General features: G+C 27.1%; 2 protein-coding genes across 2 annotated transcripts in view; both read right to left on the bottom strand.

Annotated features, from left to right (window-relative positions):
* LOC100214516 (peptidyl-prolyl cis-trans isomerase E) overlaps nucleotides 1-11,012 on the bottom strand; it is a 29,702-nt gene extending 18,690 nt beyond the window's left edge. The window contains exons 1-7 of the mRNA XM_065814736.1: nucleotides 10,837-11,012; nucleotides 8,693-9,030; nucleotides 7,017-7,146; nucleotides 4,059-4,138; nucleotides 2,628-2,670; nucleotides 2,389-2,451; nucleotides 2,007-2,082 (exon numbers count right to left, since the gene is read on the bottom strand). Of these exons, the coding sequence (XP_065670808.1) occupies nucleotides 2,007-2,082; nucleotides 2,389-2,451; nucleotides 2,628-2,670; nucleotides 4,059-4,138; nucleotides 7,017-7,146; nucleotides 8,693-9,030; nucleotides 10,837-10,864 (758 nt within the window). The 5' untranslated portion in view covers nucleotides 10,865-11,012. The remainder of the gene's footprint in view (nucleotides 1-2,006; nucleotides 2,083-2,388; nucleotides 2,452-2,627; nucleotides 2,671-4,058; nucleotides 4,139-7,016; nucleotides 7,147-8,692; nucleotides 9,031-10,836) is intronic.
* Nucleotides 11,013-16,669: 5,657 nt separating this feature from the next.
* The window catches only part of LOC100203839 (transmembrane protein 14C), a 6,816-nt gene continuing 985 nt past the window's right edge, over nucleotides 16,670-22,500 (bottom strand). The window contains exons 2-4 of the mRNA XM_065814735.1: nucleotides 17,157-17,258; nucleotides 16,993-17,080; nucleotides 16,670-16,879 (exon numbers count right to left, since the gene is read on the bottom strand). Coding sequence (XP_065670807.1) covers nucleotides 16,834-16,879; nucleotides 16,993-17,080; nucleotides 17,157-17,258 — 236 coding nt within the window. The 3' untranslated portion in view covers nucleotides 16,670-16,833. The remainder of the gene's footprint in view (nucleotides 16,880-16,992; nucleotides 17,081-17,156; nucleotides 17,259-22,500) is intronic.

The raw sequence follows: 22,500 nt of genomic DNA, 5'->3' as shown, positions 1-22,500 counted from the left end.
AGTACTAAGAAGAAGGTTTTGCCAGAAGATGTTCTGCAACTGTTAAAAAACAGTGTTTAGTTGTTCTTATTATGGATTTTTACTGGCCAAATTTTGGTTTCTTGCTTTGATTATTATTAAAATTCAAATTTATGCATTTTAAATTAAAATTGTCAGTATTTTATAATTAAGATAAATTAAAAAGTTCCCACATACATTTATTTGGAACACCAGAGCATTAAAAATCCTATTTTTTTTAATAATTTGCATTAAATAAGTCAAGAATTTGTATAAAATTGACTGTCACTATAAAAAGCTTGTTGCTATGCATATCCAAGGTATCCATAGCAAGCAAACTTAATATCATAATATAAAATGCATACCTCGTATTGGTACTCTCACCAAATTTAGTGTATATGACACAAGTAGCTTAATGCTACACCAAAATAGGTACCCATAGCAACCAAATAAAAAATAACACCTTAATAAGAAGCGCAGACCTTGCACTGGTGCTCGTGGCAAATTTAGTATGTATAGCACACATAACAAGTCTGCAACTACAAAAAGTAGATTGTTGCTATGCAAAAATTAGGTATCCATAGCAACTAAATAAAAAATAATGCCTTCATAAGAAGCTCAAACCTTATATTGGTACTCATGCCAAAAATAGTAAATGTAGCACTAATATTAAATTAGTTAATAATTTTGTTTCAAAATTGGCCATTATGGCCACAAAATTGGCCCACTGTGCCACCCCAAGCTTATTAAGCCCCCCCCCCCCCCAATTATTTTTAGTTATTGTCAACAAAAACTTGATTTCTCAAAGTTAAAAAAAAAAGCAGTAAAAATTGGCCTTTAAAATAAGAAAATAATTCTTTTAGTCATTGATAAAAAAACTTTCAGTGTAAACAGGCTTTAAAAATCGCCAACCTGGTAAATCTCGAATAGCATATTAAATCCTATTGAAATTATGCTAAAACAGCTGTTCCAAAACGCACATTTGACCGCAAGCAATGCTAGAATTAAATAGTTTTAAGCGTGTAATTAAATAGTTGAATTAAATAGTTTTAAGCGACCGCAAGCCATGTATTTTGTAAAAAATATTAGTTCAGATTTATAAACTGAACTTTTTTATAAAAAATACTTATAATGTATTATAATAAAATTCCCACTCCCCCTTTTATCTCCCCCACTCTTCTTTTTATCTCCCCCCCACCCCACTCCTTGTATTAAGGACTCCAGATTAAGAGCATTAATGATAATGTTTTTCTTTAAAAGTGAGACATGTTATGCACATTTATGTTATTTATTAACTGAATTACACAACTATTTATTAACCGCCATGTCTTTTATATTATTAATATATTAGCATCAATTAGTTAATAAAAAGTATTCTAAAAAAAAATGAAAATAGATTCCAATAGAAACTGAACCCGAAGCGCAGGCACCACGATCAAATTTATTAACCACTACACCACACAATATTGTATCTCCATAAGTTAATAAACTTTAAATAAAATAAATTTGTTTTGACGCATAATATTTTAAAAGTAAAATAACTTCTGCATGATTAATATGTAAGTGTTACACTATCAGGGAATCAGTGACCTGGGTAAATATATATTAAATTATGCATAATTCTATGTAAAAAATCAACACTGTGCAAGCTGAACCACATACAATTTTATAAATTATATGTGCTATTGTAGATGGAAAAATTTTTCAAACATTTGTTACATAATTTTTTTTACTGCCTCTGTTATCATATATTTAGGATGATTGTTTTATCAACGACAAAAATTGTTAAAAGCCATGAGACAACAAATATTATCTTTTAATAACTTAATGAAAATTATATTGTATTAACTAATAATTGTAATACAATAATAGCCTTTATTTGCCATCTTTAAAATAAAATACTTACTTCATTTATTTGTTAGTATTGTGCTGTCTGCAACAATATTAACAAATATGACAAACCAAAAAAATATTTCTGTGATAATTCAGTGCTGTTTTGGATAACTTACCAATCTGTTTTCTCAGTACAAATGAAAAACTGAGATCCATTAGTATTTGGGCCAGAGTTAGCCATTGATAAAACACCTTAATAAATATATTATAAATATATTATTTAATAAATACATTAGTAATATAAAAAATACTTGATTTTTCAAAAATTTTATTCAAGTTATTTAAGTTTTATTGATAGGAAAAAACATATTGGAATAACATTGAACATATTACAAAAGTTTTTTGGTTGCACAATAGGTAAATTATGGGCATGGTAAACCCAAAAAGTCACCATGTCTACAAGCGAATAGTGTAAATGAAATATGTTTTTGCCTGTCTTACAAGTTTGTAGATTTTTAAAATTCAAAGAAAAAGTTATTTAATACAATAAAAATTTACCAGGTCCTGTATGCTTAAGTACAAAATTTTCGTCTTCAAATTTTTTTCCAAATATTGATTTTCCTTAAAAAAAAAATTAGAAATATTTGACAACAAACAAAAATAAAATCAGAACAAACAAAACACGAAGTATTAAAGTACATTAAGTAAATTAAAAAACCATAAATTAAAGATTCAGTTTTTTGGCCTTAAATAAAACTATTAAAATTCTGTAAAATCTCTAAACAACTAAAATGTACCTCCTGTTCCATCATTTTTAGTAAAGTCACCTCCCTGACACATCTATATATACATATATGTTAAGAATTTGAATTCTTCAAAGTTGTCTGCCTATATTTTAAAGTTTTTTTTATCAGTAGTTTTAAATTTTAAACAATGATAAGCTACAACCATTAAGTTTGCTTCACCATCTTCTTTTGTTTCTAAATGTTTCAATGGGTTGTTGAGAGTGGGAGGAGAGGGGAGGAGAGGGGGAAGAGTCAAAAAAGAATTTTGCCTCCAACCAACAAAAGCTGCCATTTTTAAAAACTGTTTTGGTCCTAGTTTCTGTTATGTGTGTTGGAAAGCTGAAAATTTGTACCTTTACATATTTTGGGCCAGCGAATCCAATCAAACAACTTAAAATATTTTAAAACAAACATAACACTCAAAATTTAAATGTTTACCACAATTTTACTGGGGCGAGAGTCCAATCACAAAAATGCTGATGTAGCTTGAATTTTTTGCATTTTTAGACAGCTGGGACCAAATTTTCATCTGCACTGGTGGGGGAGTTTTTTTTGATTTGGAAAAATGTATTTTTATTTTAAGTTAGTAAAAGTTCATCTTTTGCTGCTATGCCATTTCCGAAAAAATGAGATGTGCTTTTTAGTCTTACTCTATATATATATATATATATATATATATATATATATATATATATATATATATATATATATATATATATATATACATATATACATATATACATATATACATATATACATATATACATATATATATATATATATATATATATATATATATATATATATATATATATATATATATATATATATATATATATGTATATATCTGTATATAATAAGCATTAAAACATCATATACGGTATCATACTTTTTATTTCTTTGTTTTATGTGATATTTCGGCTCATATAGTGAGAGCCATTATCAAACGAATAAAACCGTTAAAAAAAAAACATAAAAAAAAAATTATAATGAACGTAACAAAATGATGTCATTGCAATGTCAGATATTCAACATTTTTTAATTTGACAAAAAAATTTTTCCAATGATGAGTCATCACCGAATTGCTATTGTCACGATTTAAAATGTTTTCCTTAGATTTTGAACATAGCACATGTTGAATTTCAATGGGCTCACAAATTTCTCTTGCGTAGTTACTTAAAATAACTGAAAACGTTTTAGGGTTCTCAGTTTATTTTACCATTACAATGTGGTGAATGTTCTACTATTCCAGATATGTTCTACTATCCCAGCTAGTTTTTAATGGCAATTTGGTGATGAATCACCATGGGAACATTTTTTGTAAAACTAAAAAATGTTGAATATCTGATGTTGCAAATAAATCCCCATTTATTGACTTATATACATTAACAAAAGCAAAATAGTTATAAATAAAATATTTAAGGATAAATTCTAAAAAGATACAAATCCAGGAATAATTCTGTGAAAAGTACTCTTACGAAACCCAAAACCTTTTTCATGAGTGCACAAACAACGAAAATTTTCTAAAAAATAAGAATAAATAAAAATATTCTTTTGTTTAAAAACCATATTTCTTTAAAAATATAGCAAACCTTTTGAAAAATATTTTTATTATTTATTTAATAGCAGGCAAATAGCCAGGCAGAATTGTGGTAATAATTAGACAAAGTTTTACATTTGTTTTAACTTTTTTTCTTTCTTTCAATGAAATATACTATTAAACTGAACATACAATTTAAATAAAATACATAAAAATACATAAATTACATTAATGCTTCATGGTAAAATACCTATTAGAGTCCTTGTTTATTTTCACCTTAACTTAAACCGGATTTAATTATTATTTAGGCTTCTGCTCTCAGGTAGATACCGAACACAATCAAACGTCCTTGTAACTTGTTGGTAGTCATTGCAAAGGCAGGTCGAACTAATATAAATCATTTTCAGTTGGATTCATCTTGATTCAAGGAAGAAAAAACGTCTCTGTTTAAACAACTCTTTTAAAAATATATCTTTGTCTTTTCCTGTCACAATTTTCACCTGAATCAAATTTGAATCAACCTCTTTATAATAAAATGAGTTCCATTGCACAGTCCTTAACTGAGCTGAGTTCCATTGCACAGTTCTCAACAGAAATATTCTTAAAGAGGATGATTACTACTTTCAGTTTCAGTTTCATGTGGTGCTAATCCAGACACACAGAACAAATTAATTTAAGAGACAATTTTAGAAATTTTGGCAATTACTTCATTATCCTTTTTTGTATTTTTAATAAAATCAAGTTGTATATTAAAACAATTTAAAACTATTTTTTTTCATAAACTCTAATTTTTATGATGTATAATCAAAAGTTGTACAAATTAAAACAATTAAAACTATTTTGAATCATTATTTAAATATTATTTAATTAAGAAGATTAATTGTGCACAATCTAAAATAGAATGTAATAAAATTGAATAAACAAAATTGTGTATGTAATCCAGCAAAATCTGCCACAAGTCTTGTTGCCTTGTAGGATCCACATTTCTAGGCAAAGGCCGCAAGAAATAAACCCTGACTTATAACTCTAAATTCTTGGTTGAGTAAAGATTAGAGATTGATGTCTCAACAAAAAAAACTCATCTTGGGTAGATGTTACCTGCATCCAACTACGCATTTGCAGAAGGCCACCTTGACAAATAGGAGTAAGCAGAAAATTTATATTAATTACTCTTGCACCCTTTCTTATACTTATAAGCAGACATAAAAGTAAATCTGTGTTAAATTGCTTCTTGCCTATGATGAACCCTGGACCTTCTTGATTCTATTCATGGCTTGTTGCTTGTGCATCTTTGGAAGTGGCTATGCAACTCTCATTAGGATCATTAACACAAGTTTTATGCTATAAAACTTAGGTTAATAATCCTAAGGCCTCTGAGCTACAACAGAGTTGTGCATTGAAGGTGTCCCTGTAAGTAATTTTGGTGTGAACTGAGGCCACATAAAGAGCCTTTTATTATGAGTTTGGGTTGACTTGCAGGACTAAGGCATCTGCATAGTTTAATGTTTAGGGTGTCACGCACAATCTATGATAAAGTCCATTTTAATAAATAATTAATAATAAATAAGGATAATGTAATGATTTAAATGTAATAATTTAAAACAACTGTACTACCTAAAAATATTTATATATAAACCATAACATAAACATAATTTCTCAACATTACTATCAAACTTTTTTTTATCTTTTACAAATATCAACAGTCTTTAAAGTTACTTTTCACCCGTTAAAACTAATATCTTGCACAATTCATTAGCCTTACTTGCTGTTTGTGACACTAATTTAAACTCAGCTGTTTTTTATTCAAACTTCAGTTTTGATGGCTATTATCCTTTGATGTACAATCAAGACTCTAATAGTTACATGCTTTGCATGGAGATATACTAACATATCATTTTTATCATTCTCCTTCTTCCCAAGACTGCATTTCTTTGATTCTAATATTGAAATCACTTTGACACATTTAACTATTGTGCAATCATTATGCGGTTGTGGTGTAGTGTAAAGTGCTCGCTTCATAAGCAAGGAATTCTGAGTTAGAACCCAACCATGTCCCTGGTAGTATTGCGCTTAACTTGTTTCTCCCCACAGCAACCGTACTTGTCAAGGTTTGTGTTTTGGAGTTAAGGAGTTAAAAAAGGGTTGTAACCATAATAAAGTAGCCTAGAAGTTAAATAAAATAAAACAAAATAAAAAAAATGAGTATTTTTTCTATAACTTGCAATGAGTCTCTAATTAACATATTTTTAATAACTTATCTAACAATTGAAACTCAATCAATTGAAACTCAATTTTTATACATTATGACAGGGTCTATTGTGCATTAGATGGATCAAAATGTATCAAAAGCTTTCGATAATGTCTGGCATGGTAGTCTTCTTCATAAGCTCTCTTCATATGATTTATGGGAACGTTTTTAAAACTATCGTATCATTTCAATATACAACCAATTGCAAATTCAACACATGCTAAAGTTGCTTCTTTTTATTTAACGCTCCATTTTCTCATTTTTGATTCCATTATTTGCCTCTGTAAAATCCATCTTTCCCCCCACATCAATACTTCAGAATTCACTCCTTCCTTTATGCTTTCCTGACTCATACAACTTTTTTCTGTCAGTTTCTGTCAACACTTTCTGCCTCTCTAAATCTCATCTTTTCTGTTAACTCCCAACTTCCTGTTAACACACATGTAACTCCTAACTTCCTGTTAACACACATGTAACTCCCAACGTCCTGTTAACACACATACAATTCCCAACTTCCTGTTAACACACATGTAACTCCTAACTTCCTGTTGACATACATGTAACTTCCAACTTTGATAATTTATCCACATAAGATATAAAAAATATTGCATACCTACAGTTACAGGAACAACATCTGATCGCAACTCCATCAGTATTCTACCAGTGTACTGATCATTAATACTTATATCAAAGTAAACTCTTGGATTTGTTCGTCGTTTTTTTGAAGTTGGTTCTTTATTTGTCTGTAAAAATTCAATCATTTATTTTTATTTTGTTTAATTATTTTTTAAGTTTATTACATATTTTTTAAATTTGGTTAGCATCTAAATTAATACAATGCTTTTTTCTTGAGGTAATATTTCAACTATTGAGTGGGAGAAATCCGATAGGATCATGATATAAACTTTAAATTAAACTTACATGATATTTCAAAAAAAATTTAGATTTCCTATAAAACACTTTTAGCTGATTTGAAAAAGATTTGAATTTAGGTATATCAAAATATGCTTATATTTAAATTAGGTATATTTTCAAGTGCCTAATTAAAAGTAGAAATTGGGCAGTGGTTAAAGTTCTGGCTCAGAACTTCAAAAAGGTTTAAAGGTTTAAAGTCTCATATGGCTCTGACCAGACTGTTTAAAATAAAACCATTTTTTATAGTTCAAGATAATTTAAAACAAAAAACTTTAAAATTATTGCTAATAATCAAAGCAAACTGATTTTGCTAAATATAAAAATAATTTTATAATATTGCATAAATATAAAAATTGAATATATAATATATAGAAACAGATAATTTTTAACTTATATTTTAAAGCATATGTTTAATTTTATAATGTTAAACTATGTTATTATGAAATAACTTTATTTGTCAATTAATTGATTTTATATTACTTTATTTTTTTTAATTTAGATTTCATTATTAATTGCAGGCTTGAAACCATTTGTTTATTTAACTGCAAAAAATGGTCTATTACATATTTTCATTAAAAAAAGTTTATAAACATGGTTATAAACAATATACAAAATATATTTTGTATCAAGAGAAAACGGTTTTGTAGAACTAGCAAATTTTTATATTTTATGTCCGAAATTTGCAAATTAAAAAATAAATAAAAAAGTGAATAAAAAGAGCTAATTAATTTACTACTTCAAATTTTAAATCATTAAAAACAATAAAACAGAATTTATTAGTATTGTTAATTATTAAAATTATTTTTATTTGCATTGTTTTAAAGCAAGTAATAAAAAGATTAAAAAGATTTTCTAATTCGGTTATTCTCTTATTAATTAATTTTTTTATTATTTTCTTATTCTATACAAAGCTTAAACCTTTGTAAACAAGTTCTCAGAAAAGAAGTTTATTAAAGATAAAACTAGAAAAAAGTTCACATTGTTTACATAAAAATAAAAAAGATTCAGAATATATAACAAGGTGATCAATGTCTTTTTTATATATTTATTATATTTAAAAGTGCACCATCTTAATTTTATTTGGTTCACAATTTAAATTCTCTTGTTATTCTCTTATCAGTTCTCCCTTATTCTTTAATATTGAGACGTCAACAATTATAAAATAAAACTACCAAGCCCTGTGATGATAATGATGATTATAATTAGACTGGGATTATCATTTCATTATTTCATTACAAATAAGATAAATGATACCTACGAATAAATCAATGATAAATGAAAGGTAAACAGATGTTGAAATTAAATCTACTTTTAAAAAAAAAAATATTTTTAATAACATAAATTATGAAACATTTTTACTCATAAAAAACTCACATCTTCAGATTGCACTGCTTCATTTTTTTCTTGATTTTTATCATCACGTCCTATATTTTCAGTCAACCACTCATCTGTGCTCCATATACCTCTTGATGCACTTTCTGGATTCTTCATTGGTTTTGCCAAGTTTACTCTAATTGTCCGACCATATAATTCACTTTCATTCATGTTATCAATGGCAGCAGCAGCATCTTCAGCAAGTTCAAACTCCATAAAAGCAAAACCTCGATGTTTGCTTGTTTCATAATCAATTGGAATATTGACATCAATAATATCACCAAATGGAATAAATGCAGCATGCAATATTTTCTCTTCTACTTCTTCTGCCAATCCACCTATGATAAATAAATTAAATCTGTAAATAACAGAAATAAATAAAAAAAAAATCATTACTTACAAGATAAAAATAACACATAAAAAAAAGGAGGTAACTTGTTTTTGCAACAAAATTTCACCTGTTGCTTTGTTCAAGCAACAGGTAAAAAAAGATAAAAAAATTGATAATTAGAGATAAAATTTGCCACTGATTAGGTTAGCAGTGACATGGATAATTTGCCACTGATTAGAACAGTGACAGTGTTTGCCACTAATTAGAGCAGTAATTAAGTATTTGCAATGGATTAGAATTGCTACTGATTAGACATGAAGTGACATAAAGCAATTGCTACTGAGCTATGTTTTTTTTTTGTTTTGTTTTGATTTAGACATATTTTATTTAGACATTTAATCATAGATTAATGGAACACTGCACACAACTTGATAGACTGGTTCATTTTGTTAACAAATGCATTTCTGATTATTTTGGAAATTTGAAACAAAGAAATCCCAATTTTTTTATAGCAATGGTAATAAATATGAGAATATAAATAAACTAAAAATTATGTTCCTTAACAATGTGTTCAATTAGCAAAATATGAAACTCATAAAAATAAGACCAAATGATAGCTATGTTGATGAGAATGGATCGATAGTTAACTTGATGAGAATGGGTTGGTTGTTAAGTTGATGAGAATAAATTAAGATTATTTAAAACTTCTTATAGACAAAATGTATGTAATGTGATTAAAAGTCGCAGAAAAAGACATAATTTTGTATAGTAATTTCTTATATGTATATATTCTTTGCATATATAATAATGTATATACAATTGCTTATATGTAGAACAAAACAAAACAAAACAAAATTTCTTTAGGTATATTTGCATAATTAATATACATTAAATGTATATTTAATCTAATGAAATATTTGATTTTGCTGCATAATTAAAAGACAAAAAAATCTTATTTATGGTTACATCATTTGAAAAGAAAAAAAAGCATTTTAATTGACCAAAAGGCAAAACATTTTTTTGTAAAAAGTTTTTAAAATGATGTACTAATGTAAAAGACATTCTATTGAACAAAATTCTGCTAGTTACTAAGCAACACAATATTTGCAATGGGTTGTTATTTACTGCAATAAAAACTTTTCTGCATCAGATGATTACATATTATTTAACATCTTGCTTTAAAGCTTGAATGAATTTTAGACTAAAATCCTTAAATGTCAAGAATCTTAAGAAATTTTTTAAATTTCTAATAAATTAAAAATAGTAGGAATTGCAAACATTGAGATAAAACATTGAGATAAAACAGCTCAGTAAATACAAGTTAAAACTTCACTAAAAAATCAATTCTGTAATTATGGCTGGTTACAACTTTTTTTTATGAAAAAAATATATGTAAATAAAATATAAATAAATTTAATCTATATAAATTATACAATATAAACAATTATAAAAATTATAACAGATTTATAAATATTCATATTTATAAATCTGTTAAATGTTCATATTTATTCATCATCATCATCATCATCATCATCATCATCATCATCATCATCATCATCATCATCATCATCATCATCATCATCATCATCATCATCATCATCATCATCATCATCATCATCATCATCATCATCATCATCATCATCATCATCATCATCATCATCATCATCATCATCATCATCATCATCATCATCATTGTCATTATCATCATACCATTACTATTATTATTAATACTATTATCATTTCTGTTATAGATATTATTATTTATTAAAAATTGAAAACTTTAACATTTTTTGAAAAAAATAATATTTCATACCAATATATATCATCTTCTTATTTGCCATGTTTGTTTAACCAAAAAACCATAAAAACTTTTCTCTATTTGTTTACTCTGCAAACAAAAAATTCTTTAGAAAACTAAATAAATAATAGTATCCACTAAGTAAATGATACTATTTAAAAACTTTAGCATATAAATTTGTTGAATGGTCACACACAAGCACTGAATGAGTACTGGTTAAGCAACAACCATTTCTTTAGAGTTGCGTATATTATTACTTGGCAAGAATTTCTAAAGAATTTTTTGTTTACTCTGAAAGCAAAAAATTCTTTAGAAAACTCTATCTAATGGTATCCAGTAAAAAAGTAAACAAATTTTTTTTTAGAAAACTCAATAAATAATGGTATCCAGTAAAAAAGTTATAAAATCTTCTTTTTTTTTTTTTTGTAAACAACAATTTTAGTTGAAATAACTTTGTTTATAAAAAGAATTAGAAAAACAAGTCTTACAAACAGTCTTAGTGTTCTTAGAAACAATCTAGTGTTCTTAGAAAGTCTTACACAATAATTGTCACAATAATTGTTTCTTTGAAAAATCAAATTTTCTATCAAGTTTTGAGTTGAATAAATTGACAAGGGTATTTAAAAGAATGTTTTTTAACAATAATTTAGGGAAGGAATTATAATTCTCTATAAATATAACTATATTACATTAGAATCACTTAAAAACATAAATCAATACTAAAAAATATAAGCGTATTACACTTATATTATTATGAATTATTTAACACTTAGGATATATTTACATGCATACATAAATTTTGTTAACTTTATTTACAAATTAAAACAAAACAGTTAGTAACCATCTAAAAGATCTTCTCGAAGAGACTTTGGAAGCAACATCTTTTCAACATCATCCTCTGAAAATTTATTTCGAATATATGCTTTAACAATATTTAGTAATGAAAGTCCAGAAGGCAATAAAGTAAACACTTGATAAAATATAACCTTGTTTTCAAACGTTTCTTGAACAAATACTTTCCTTCCATCCTTTGATGGACATATAGTAAAACTAGGTTTTCTGTTTAGTGTCAACTCTATTTCAAGTAAACTTGAAACTCTCATTAGGTCAAGGTCAAGCACAACAATTAAGCTAGTTGTCAACTCGAAAAATGTTTTAAAGTACAAAACAAAGACTTGAGAAGTGCAAGAACAATAACAAATATTTTCAAATATAAACTCACTATTATCGTTATAGATTGAATCCAAATTGAATGTTTTTATAAGTATTAACTCTTTCTTATCAGATATTTCTCTGATTTTAATTTCGTTGCTACCAGCTGAAACCCATAATATTTGTTTACCTACCTTAACTATTGTAGTTGACTTACAACATATGTCATCAGGAGAAGTAATTAAAACACAATTAAAATTCATATCAGCATGCAAGTAATAACAATTGAAAATGTTTGTCTGGTTACTTAATTGGCCCTCATATTTAGTCACAAATAATTCACTTGACATAAGAGATTTTTTGTTAAATGTATGTGTGAAGGTTTCCATTGATCGGAAATTTAATACAACAACATCACCAGTGTATAAATATAATATGTCTCTTACTAAATAAGCATGAAATTCAATTAATGATTGTATATGATATATCATCTGCAACACTAATCTCATAGTTTTTTTTGAAAAGAAAAAAACTTTTAATGTTTGAAAAGAATTGTATATAATTACAGCAACTGAATCAATATCTGTTACAACAATAACACTCCCATTTATTAGATCTGCCATCTTAACTAAAAGATTGTTTGTTTTTTGGGTGCATACTTCTTTAATAACTGTGTCATCATCATTTAATGATAAAACTAAAACATAATGCATATTTACAAACCCTTCTTCTTCTAGGGATTCGATTGAAATTTTTTTAAATCCTTTAAACAAACATCCATCTTTTAACATGTTTATCACTTCAACATCATTAAATGTAGCATATTTGCGAATAAACTGATGACAAGTGACACACTTGCCTAAAGATACATTGTCTGGTCGCAAAACAGGTATGGACCCCAAACTACAGTTAATAGAAGACTTGATAGATATCATCTTATTCACTTAAACAAACATTAAAAATAAATGAAAAACTATATATGTGTGTATATACATACATACATACATACATATATATATATATATATATATATATATATATATATATATATATATATATATATATATTATATATATATATATATATACATATATATATATATACATACATATATATATATATATATATATACATACATATATATATATATATATATACATATATATATATATATATATAAATATATATATATACATATATATATATATATATATATATATATATATATATACATATATATATATACATATATATATATATAATATATATAAATATATATACATATATATATATATATATATATATATATATATATATATATATATATATATATATATATATATATATATATATATATATATATATATTATATTATATATTAAATACAACATTTGGTTTTATACTTGTTACAAGCATATGCTTGTAATGTTAATGTTACAAGAATATATACAAAACAAGTGTCATTTATTGCGCTGTGAAAAAATTCTTTAGATGAGCACTGTCTTTGGCTTATCACATTAGCTATCCATTAATTTATTAACAACATTACTTATTTGATAAAAAATTTCACAAAGAGATATAAAAGTTTTTTACTCCTTATGAAACAGTTAAAAACCCTACAATAAAAGTGAATACTATATTAAAGTAATTAATATATAAAACATATATTTCATTACATAAAATAAAAATTACTACGCAACAATTTAAAGAGTAATAATTTTATTTTTTATCAGTTAAATAATTTTATATTTTAGCAATATAATTTAGAGCATAATCATTTTATATTTAACAGTTGGTCCAATCTTATCAAAAACATTTGCACTTGAATTGCCGCACATTTTTTTTTTTTTGTGTGCAACAACCCTGCCTTTTACCACTACACCACTACCGCATATAATATATATATATATACCGCATATATATATATATATATATATATATATATATATATATATATATATATATATATATATATATATATATATATATATATATATATATATATATATATATATATATATATATATATATATATATATATATATATATATATATATATATATATATATATATATATATATATATATATATATATATATATATAGCTATTCACAAAAATTTAAACGATTGCAGAATTTTTATCAAGTATGTTTGGTTTTTGTTTAATAAAAAAAACTGCAAAATGATAACGAATTAATTTTTTTTATTTATTAAAGGAATAGTAATTAGCTTTAAAATAAATATGAGTATATTATAAAAATTTTAATATTTAGTTAGAAAAAAAAATTACAAAAAATTGGGAATATAAGAAAAATAAGAAGCACAAAAGTTTAAACGAAAAAAGCAAAATTAACACTTAAAGTGTCCTCCATTGTTTTTATAGCAAAGACAAACTCATTTATGCATTGATTCAACTAATTTCATGCACATCACACAAGGTACCTTCAGCCAGTACTCATATATTTTCAATTGGGTTGAGATCTGGTGATCTAGGGCACCAGGGCATCACATTGAACTTTTTTTTCAAAAAATATTCTTTGATTGAGTGAGCTGTGTGAGTTGAAGCCCCGTCTTGTTGAAAGATGAATTGCTTGCTTCTGCCATACAAGTGTCTGATAGAAGTAAACACATTTCCAATGTGTTCTTGTAGGTGTATTGATTAATTCGGCCTTCGGACAGCTTACAGAAGCCTATACCTTAGTGAGAAAAACATCCCCAGATGCCAATCAAACTTCTACCGTCTTGTCAACAATGTTGCAAAAATCTGTCTGAATATTTCTCAGCTGCAAATCTTTTGACATAGATTCTTCCCTTGTGGTTTACGACTTGAAAATTAGCTTTATCACTCCAAATAACTTTTGCCCACTGTTCTACAGACCAGTCCAGCCTTTCTTTGAACCACACTCGTTGTTTATGTTTATCCGTGATTGAAAGAATAGGTTTTCTAGCAGCTATGTACGTTCAAATACCTTTGTCCAATAATATTCATCTCACAAGCTCTCTGCTAACTTTTGGATTATTTTTTGACTCGTTGAAGAATTGTGCTAGCTTTTTGTAGCTGAGTCTGGTCTGATAATAGTGGTCTTAAAATATCTTTGTCATCCTGCATATCGTTTGAGATCAAGTGACCCAGATATTTATAATGACTAGTGTATGCGAGTACCATGCCAGATAATGTGAAACTAGGGCTATTTATAAGGGGTTTATAAATTTCAAAAAAACATTATTTGAGACCTAATATTGTTATAAACTATATCATGTTTCACAGCATAACTGGAGCATAAATCAAATTAGATCTGGAGACCTTTGGCTGAGGGTGCACACAGGGCAATATCATCAGCATAAAGAGTCTGGGGTTTTCTCTGCTTCTGAATATACCACTTTTGTCACGGTTGCTGAGTTTAGATGGTCTCCCAGTATGCGGCATGTCGGAGATGCCCTTGGTAAGTTCCCAGGTTTTGATGGTTATTCGAACGCAATATTCAGAAACATGAAGTATTTTGCCTATTTGAACGATTGTGTGATTTTTTTTCCTTGCCATACCAATAACTTGCCACTTGATCTCACTAGAAACAGATTTTCGACCCATTTGCACGCAATTGAAATTAATTTGAAATTTACAATATTTCAAGTTGATTTTTAATGAATTAAAAGCTGCCTGATGATGTTGTGATGAATTTTTTGATTGTAAACTACTCATTTTAGCTTTATTTATAATAAAAAAAATTTTCGCACCAGATTTATCAATTAATTAGCAAATAACTGATCCTAAATAAATACGTTTAAACTTTTGTGACACCTCTTAATTTGTATCACCTACCTTTTAATGAAATTTCTGAGTAAACAATGATGAGTCGAAACCTACTTTTTTTTATTCTATTAACAAATAACCTATTTACCAAATTGGAAAAAAAATTATTTTGATATCTATTTCCGTTAGATTTTTATTCAAGAAAAACTGAAGATAAGATCTTAAAATTCTGTAATCGTTTAAACTTTTGTGAATAGCTGTATATATATATATATATATATATATATATATATATATATATATATATATATATATATATATATATATATATATATATATATATATATATATATATATATATATTACATTAAATGCATACTTAGCTGTGCATGAAATATTAATAATGAAAATGCTATAGGTGTGGGCTTAAATACATACATCTACTGAGGGTTTGGGTTTGGAATGTAGTACCTACAAATGACACGAATTACAACAAATAAATCATTTTTCATTCTATTTTTTCTGAAGAAAAAATTATGTGTCTAAATTAAAGTGCACAAAAATTTAAGTGAGCATAATATATTAGTACTGCACCAACCATACAATGCAGTAGATAATGAATGTACTGAAGTGCCTGCAAATGGCTTTTTTTAAGATTTATCTTCTATTGTTTATCTTGTATCAAAATTTCTTTTGACATTGAATGTTTATTGCTTTATTATTTTATGGAAACAAAGTCATTTTATCAGGGTTAGGGTTAGGGTCAGGGTTAACCCTAGTTAACCCTAACCCTAATCCTGATGGGAAAAAAAATTATTTTTTTTTTTCCATAAAATGATTTTTATAACATTTTTTATTAATGATAAAATTTTAAACTATTTAAAAATTAGTTTAAAATTTTATCACTAATATTAAAAAAAAATTCAGTAAAAAAAACTAAAACAATAATAACATTTAATTTTTATACAAAACAAAAAAAGTAAATAATTTACAAAACAGAAAAACAAAAAAATCAAGTTTCCATAGCAACTGAAGGCAACACAAGAATTAAACAGACAATTTCATAAACTTCAACAGTTTGTGAATTTTGACCAACTTTAACAGGTTTACTATTTCCATTTATAATTGTATAAATGACGACAAATGTTCAGGATGCTAAAAAAAAAAAATAAGAAAAACCAGGTTTTTTAACAAAAACTTTGAAGCCAAACCCTTAAACCTTTAAGCTAGCCAAGTATGTTATCATATCCAGAAACTAAATAATTTACCTCAAAACAAAAACCAATCCAGCTGGCATAAACTTTCCACTTTTATAAAATCGTGTTCCCATAACAATCATTAAGATTATGCTTACAACTGGCAAAAATAAAGCAAAAAAAAAAAAATAGAAATATTTCTATTATATATGACAAACAAAAGCAGAAAAACTCACCCAAAACAACTAAAATATTTTTAGGATTATGTGAAGTCTGAGTAGCTCCAAAAGCAATTAATCCTCCAAACAAAACACCTGCAATTAATGATGGAAAACTGCCTAAACAAATTTAGCAAAAAATATTAAATGAATTTCAAAACAACTTATTTTATACTTGTTCATTATTTTGTTGCACAACACTATTGATTTATAGATTTCAAATAAAACACTATTGATTTAAATAGTTTCAGAAACAATTTTACAGTAATATCAATACAAGTATAATGAGTTTTTTTTTTTTATATGACAATTTTTTTTCTTCCTCAGATTAAAATGATAAATCCTTTCATTTAAAGATGAATTGTTTAACATAAAGTTAAATAAATCCCCATTATATGCCAAAAATGACCTCTATGCTTTTTGTGAGGACTTTTTTTTATTTTATTTTTTTCAACTATAAGTACCTTTTGTTAGGTTTACATTTTTGATTAAACTTTTTTAGATTTTGAAATTATTATTAAACTAAAAGTCATAAAAAAGGAGAAAAGATAAGAAAAAACTGTTTAATCTATATCTGTGCTAACAACTAACTCCCCCACACCACCACCACTATTACAACCACCTAATAAGTGATCGGGGTCATGGCCCTGTCTAAAAATGGAACTTTTTACAAACCCGGCTATGGTTTTGGCAAAGTTTTATCAGGGTTTGATAGCCAGAGCTAGGAAAAAACTTATAATACTTTAAATATTATAAATTTATGCATACATTTACTATTTATTAAATACTGGCATATATTTATATTTTTAAAACTATTTCACCTCTGACAAGGTTGCAAGAAACCACTACTAAGTTACGAGTTACTAGAAAACAGGGCTAAAGAGAGAGAAAAAGGTTAACTGAAGATTTAAAAAGTTGTAGATTGTATGATCAGGAAAATATGAAGATGGTTGAGAGTTTTGAGGGTTTGTTGATGTGCAAGAAAATAAACTAGATGAAGAAAAAATTTTTATATCATGGAGGGACAGATACAATAAAAGGATGCAACTTTGCTGGATGACAAGCGAGAATGAGTTTTGATTGATTGAATTAGAGATGATTTCGTTTGAGCAGCAACCATGATAATATTTGTAGAAAAAAGATTGAGTTACAACCTTACAACAATGGGAGAGTGGCTCAAAGTTGGGAGATAAAGCTGGTCCTGCTACATTTACAATGTGCTTTTGAACTTTATCTGAGAGTGAGAGGGTTGTTATTTGTCAAAATAGGAATGTCAACAATATTTGGATAGTTGTTTACAGTAAATAACTGAGTTTTGTTGGAGTTAAAATCCACAAACCACTGCATGCCCCATACAGAAGAGAGATAAGATCAGTCGCTTGTTCTAAGGAATCAAAAAATGAAGACTTTTTTTTCAAGATAAGAGTATAAAGTTGAGTTGTCAGCAAATAGAGCCACTTTAGATACAAAATTGTCAGGAAGATTGTTACTGTAGATAAAAAACAATACAGGAACAAAGATAGAACCTTGCTGTACTCCTAAAGTTATTGGAAATTAAGAAAAGTGATGATGGAAATGTTGTCTGAACCAAAAGTGGTAGAAGATTAAAAGTGAGAATCAACTTTAACATTTGAAGCCAGAGTGATTTGGATGTCTAACAACTGATTAATCTGTTTAACTGTAATGGCTTGAAGAGTATGACTATTAGATCTAAGAGTCAAGTTAGAGGAAAAGATCTATGCAAACAACACTGCCTTATTTTGGGGAGAAGTAATAAGATCAGACCCATGAACTAGAGATGGAATATTAGACTTACTTTAGTTATGACTATGCTGAAGATTTTCCAAAAGTATTAGAACCTAACATCTAAGATGAGATACGAGATTTAGTAAACTGAAAATAATGGAGCTTAGTATCAGACAGGACATTTTTACATTGATTTCTTGCAATAATAAAAAGACATTTGTTCTCAAGGGTGATATTCTTGTAAAAAAGATGAAAAAAATTATTACAGTTTAATATAGCAACTGCACAAGAAGGTGAAAAACATGGAGTAGAATGAGGCTTGACTTAAAAGTAACAAGAAAGAGTAAAAGCTTTCACACCTGGTTGGATCCAGGAGGTTTTTTTTTTTTTAATGTTAATTCACCTCCCCAAGGCCGAGAAGGCTACTACAATCAAGGAAGCTGCTTTAGTTGTGGTTACAACCCTCTCTCAATTATATAACTCCGAAACATGAACCTTGATGAACAAGGCTGCTGTGTAGAGAAACAAATGAAGTCCAGTACTACCAGGGAAGTGAAGGGGATCGAACTCGGAACTTTTTGTTTATGAGGCGAGCACTCTACCACTACACCATTACCGTATAAATGCTCTACCACTACCAGGATAGGTAAGAGGCACATTTATGAATACATAATACGGATATAAACATATATGTTTGGTATTTATTTAGATGCTGGCATACAATATCTTTACATATTTGCATAAACTTTAGTATTTATATGGTGTAATATTTGCTGAAAGAGAAGATGATGATGGATGTGGTATGACTCTAACAAGACAAGAAAAAGAGCCATAATCTTAGACAGAGAATAGAAAAAATGTTGTATCAAACAATGTTTGTCAGAGAAGATTAAAATAGGTCTAGGTATCAGCATGTAGAGAGGTAGCAGCTTCAGAAGAAAATGACAGAGGTAGAAGTAAGAAAACTTGGAAGAAGTGCATTACACATGGTATGAATGAGCTTTCATAAAGCACTTGCCTCATAAGTGAGAAGTTCTGAGTTCAATCCCCTTTACTTCCCTGGTCAAACCGCACTCAACTTGTTTTTCTGCACAGCGGTCTTGCGCATCAAGGTTCGTGTTTCAGAGTAATAGAGTTGATGATGATGATGATGATGATGATGATGATGATGATGATGATGATGATGATGATGATGATGATGATGATGATGATGATAATGATGATGATGATGATAATGATGATGATGATGATCATGTTGATCATAATGATGCTTATATATAAATATACATGCATATATATATACAAAAAATATAACATGAATTTTTTTTTTTCCACCAACAGCATATATATGTCTATATATCTAAGAACAAAACTAATAAGGAAAAATTCACTATTAAGAAAATAAGTGGTTTGATATTGCCCATGCTTAATGATTATTATATCAAGATAAAAGATTGAAGAAAAGAGTCAGCAACAAAATAAAGAAATTACAAAACCATCAATAGATTACTATTCAGATTACTCCTTGAATTCTAATAGTAATACATCAATTTAAACACAAAAGAGCTTTACCTATTATAAATATTCAAAATACCCATGTTCTACCTTAGACACTAGAGGTATTCCATGAGAAAGTGGGACAAATTTTTAAGGTTTGTAACCCACCATCTCAGATTTCTTTCATACTTTGTAAAAATGGTCACCTATATAACATAAACTACCTTGCAAAATTTTAGCACTGATATCGAATAGGTTTTGGAGATATTGCTACATTAAAATCAGCTACTTTTAGCAGTTTTTTTTGTTCAGCGTCCATTTTGATTTTACTATAACTTTTGTTTTACAAGTTACTGTTCAACTATTCATGTGATTAGGCTGAAAATTAGCACCAGTATAGTTTTAAAGATGAGAAATCTGAATATGATATTTGTTTTTAATGAAAACAATTAGAAGTTTATCAATATTGGGATTGTACTTCACCTAGAGCTATTTTTGAAATTTTAACAAAGGCAGAAAGGAGGACTGGTAACCATGGTAGCATTAATTTTTTGAGAATTTTTTAATGTTTTTATTAAAATAGATATATTAAAGAGTGTTTTGGTACAAAATTGAGAGGTGGGTTTTTTGAGGATTTTTATAAATAATTAAACAACTTATAATGAAAAAGTACATTTAAATGTTACTTATTAAGAAATTGCTTATTTTGAAAACGTCAATTATAAGATAAAAAACCCATTAACAATAGTTAAAATAAAAAATTCATAATAAATGTAATATATTGAGTCAAAATAATCAAACAAATACATGTTTTAAATAAAAAAACTAGTCAATAAAAAACTAGAACTTGCGTCTAAACAATTCATAAATAGCCTATAAAAGAAAACTGGTGTAATATGATTGAGTTAATTTAAAGATTGGATTTTGGGCAAATCATCTGTGTCTATCTTGTATATTTGCCCTGTTCTTGAAGACAATGGTTTTTTAATCATAATTAAAATATGGGGCTTAGGAACCCAACAACAATCATCTCTACTTGGCCAGTGTAATGAAGTGTTAGATAAATGAGGAAGCATGAATTTTACAAGGACATCTTCATTTCTTTCATCAACTTCAAATACCAAACCAACCCAGTTAAACATATCATATTTGCAGATATAATACTTTCATGCAATGATTTCTTGAAGATATTGAATTGAACCAGTAAGGTTGAATGTTAGAATAAATCCCTCCTGCTTGAAAACTCTTTTGACATTTATGCTTGTTGCATCCTGCAAAATAAATTGGTGAAAACTTCTTGTACCAGGTAAAATCTTTGCATTATTTAATCGGAGAGTCATTGATTTACGGACTGATAAAATATGTTATTGATAGTTGACTAGTTAGTCAACTATCAATAACAGTGTCCAAAAGTTGTATCCTAAACAATCCATTCTTCAATGCAGCATTAGACTAAACCAAGCAATGATAAATGTCAAAACATTCTTATATGCAATAGATATTATTGTAAAACAATGACTAGTTTTAGCTTTTTAGTTGCTCAATTTGATGGTTAATGTTTGAAGTTGTTGATGGAACTAGATGTGATTAGTTTAATCAACTTGCATCTTAAAAACCTTATGTGGTAAAAAAAAAATTAAAATGTCTTGAAAATGTTTGCATAGGCCTTGGCCTTGAAACTTTTATTCTTGGCCTTGACCTTAAAACTCTTGGCCTTGGCCTTGTCCTTATAACATTTGGTGTTGGTCTTAATCTCGGCCTTGTAACATGTGGTCTTGGCCTTGCTACTTTTGGCCTTGTTAACAACTCTGAGTCAAAATGATGATTTTATAAAATTTTGAAGACTTGCTCCCCTCTATATGGAAAAAATGATGTTAAAGCAACCACCTGCACTTCATCATGGAAGTTGGAAGATTAAATAATATATATTTGATATATACTTTATAATAATAATAATTTATTTTTTTTATTAGTTAAACATCACCAATAAAGAAATTGGGATTTTAAGAAAAACATGTTTCTTTATAGGTGCAATATATGTTTCTGGCTTTCAGCTTTTCTCACAATAGAAGCTCCTAAAAATAATACACTTTTTAAAAAAAAATTGAGGATTACTCTT

This window comes from Hydra vulgaris, chromosome 12, assembly GCF_038396675.1.
Source record: "Hydra vulgaris chromosome 12, alternate assembly HydraT2T_AEP".
In the NCBI taxonomy this organism is placed as follows: Eukaryota; Metazoa; Cnidaria; class Hydrozoa; order Anthoathecata; family Hydridae; genus Hydra; species Hydra vulgaris.
This window is presented reverse-complemented; position numbering and strand designations above follow the sequence as displayed.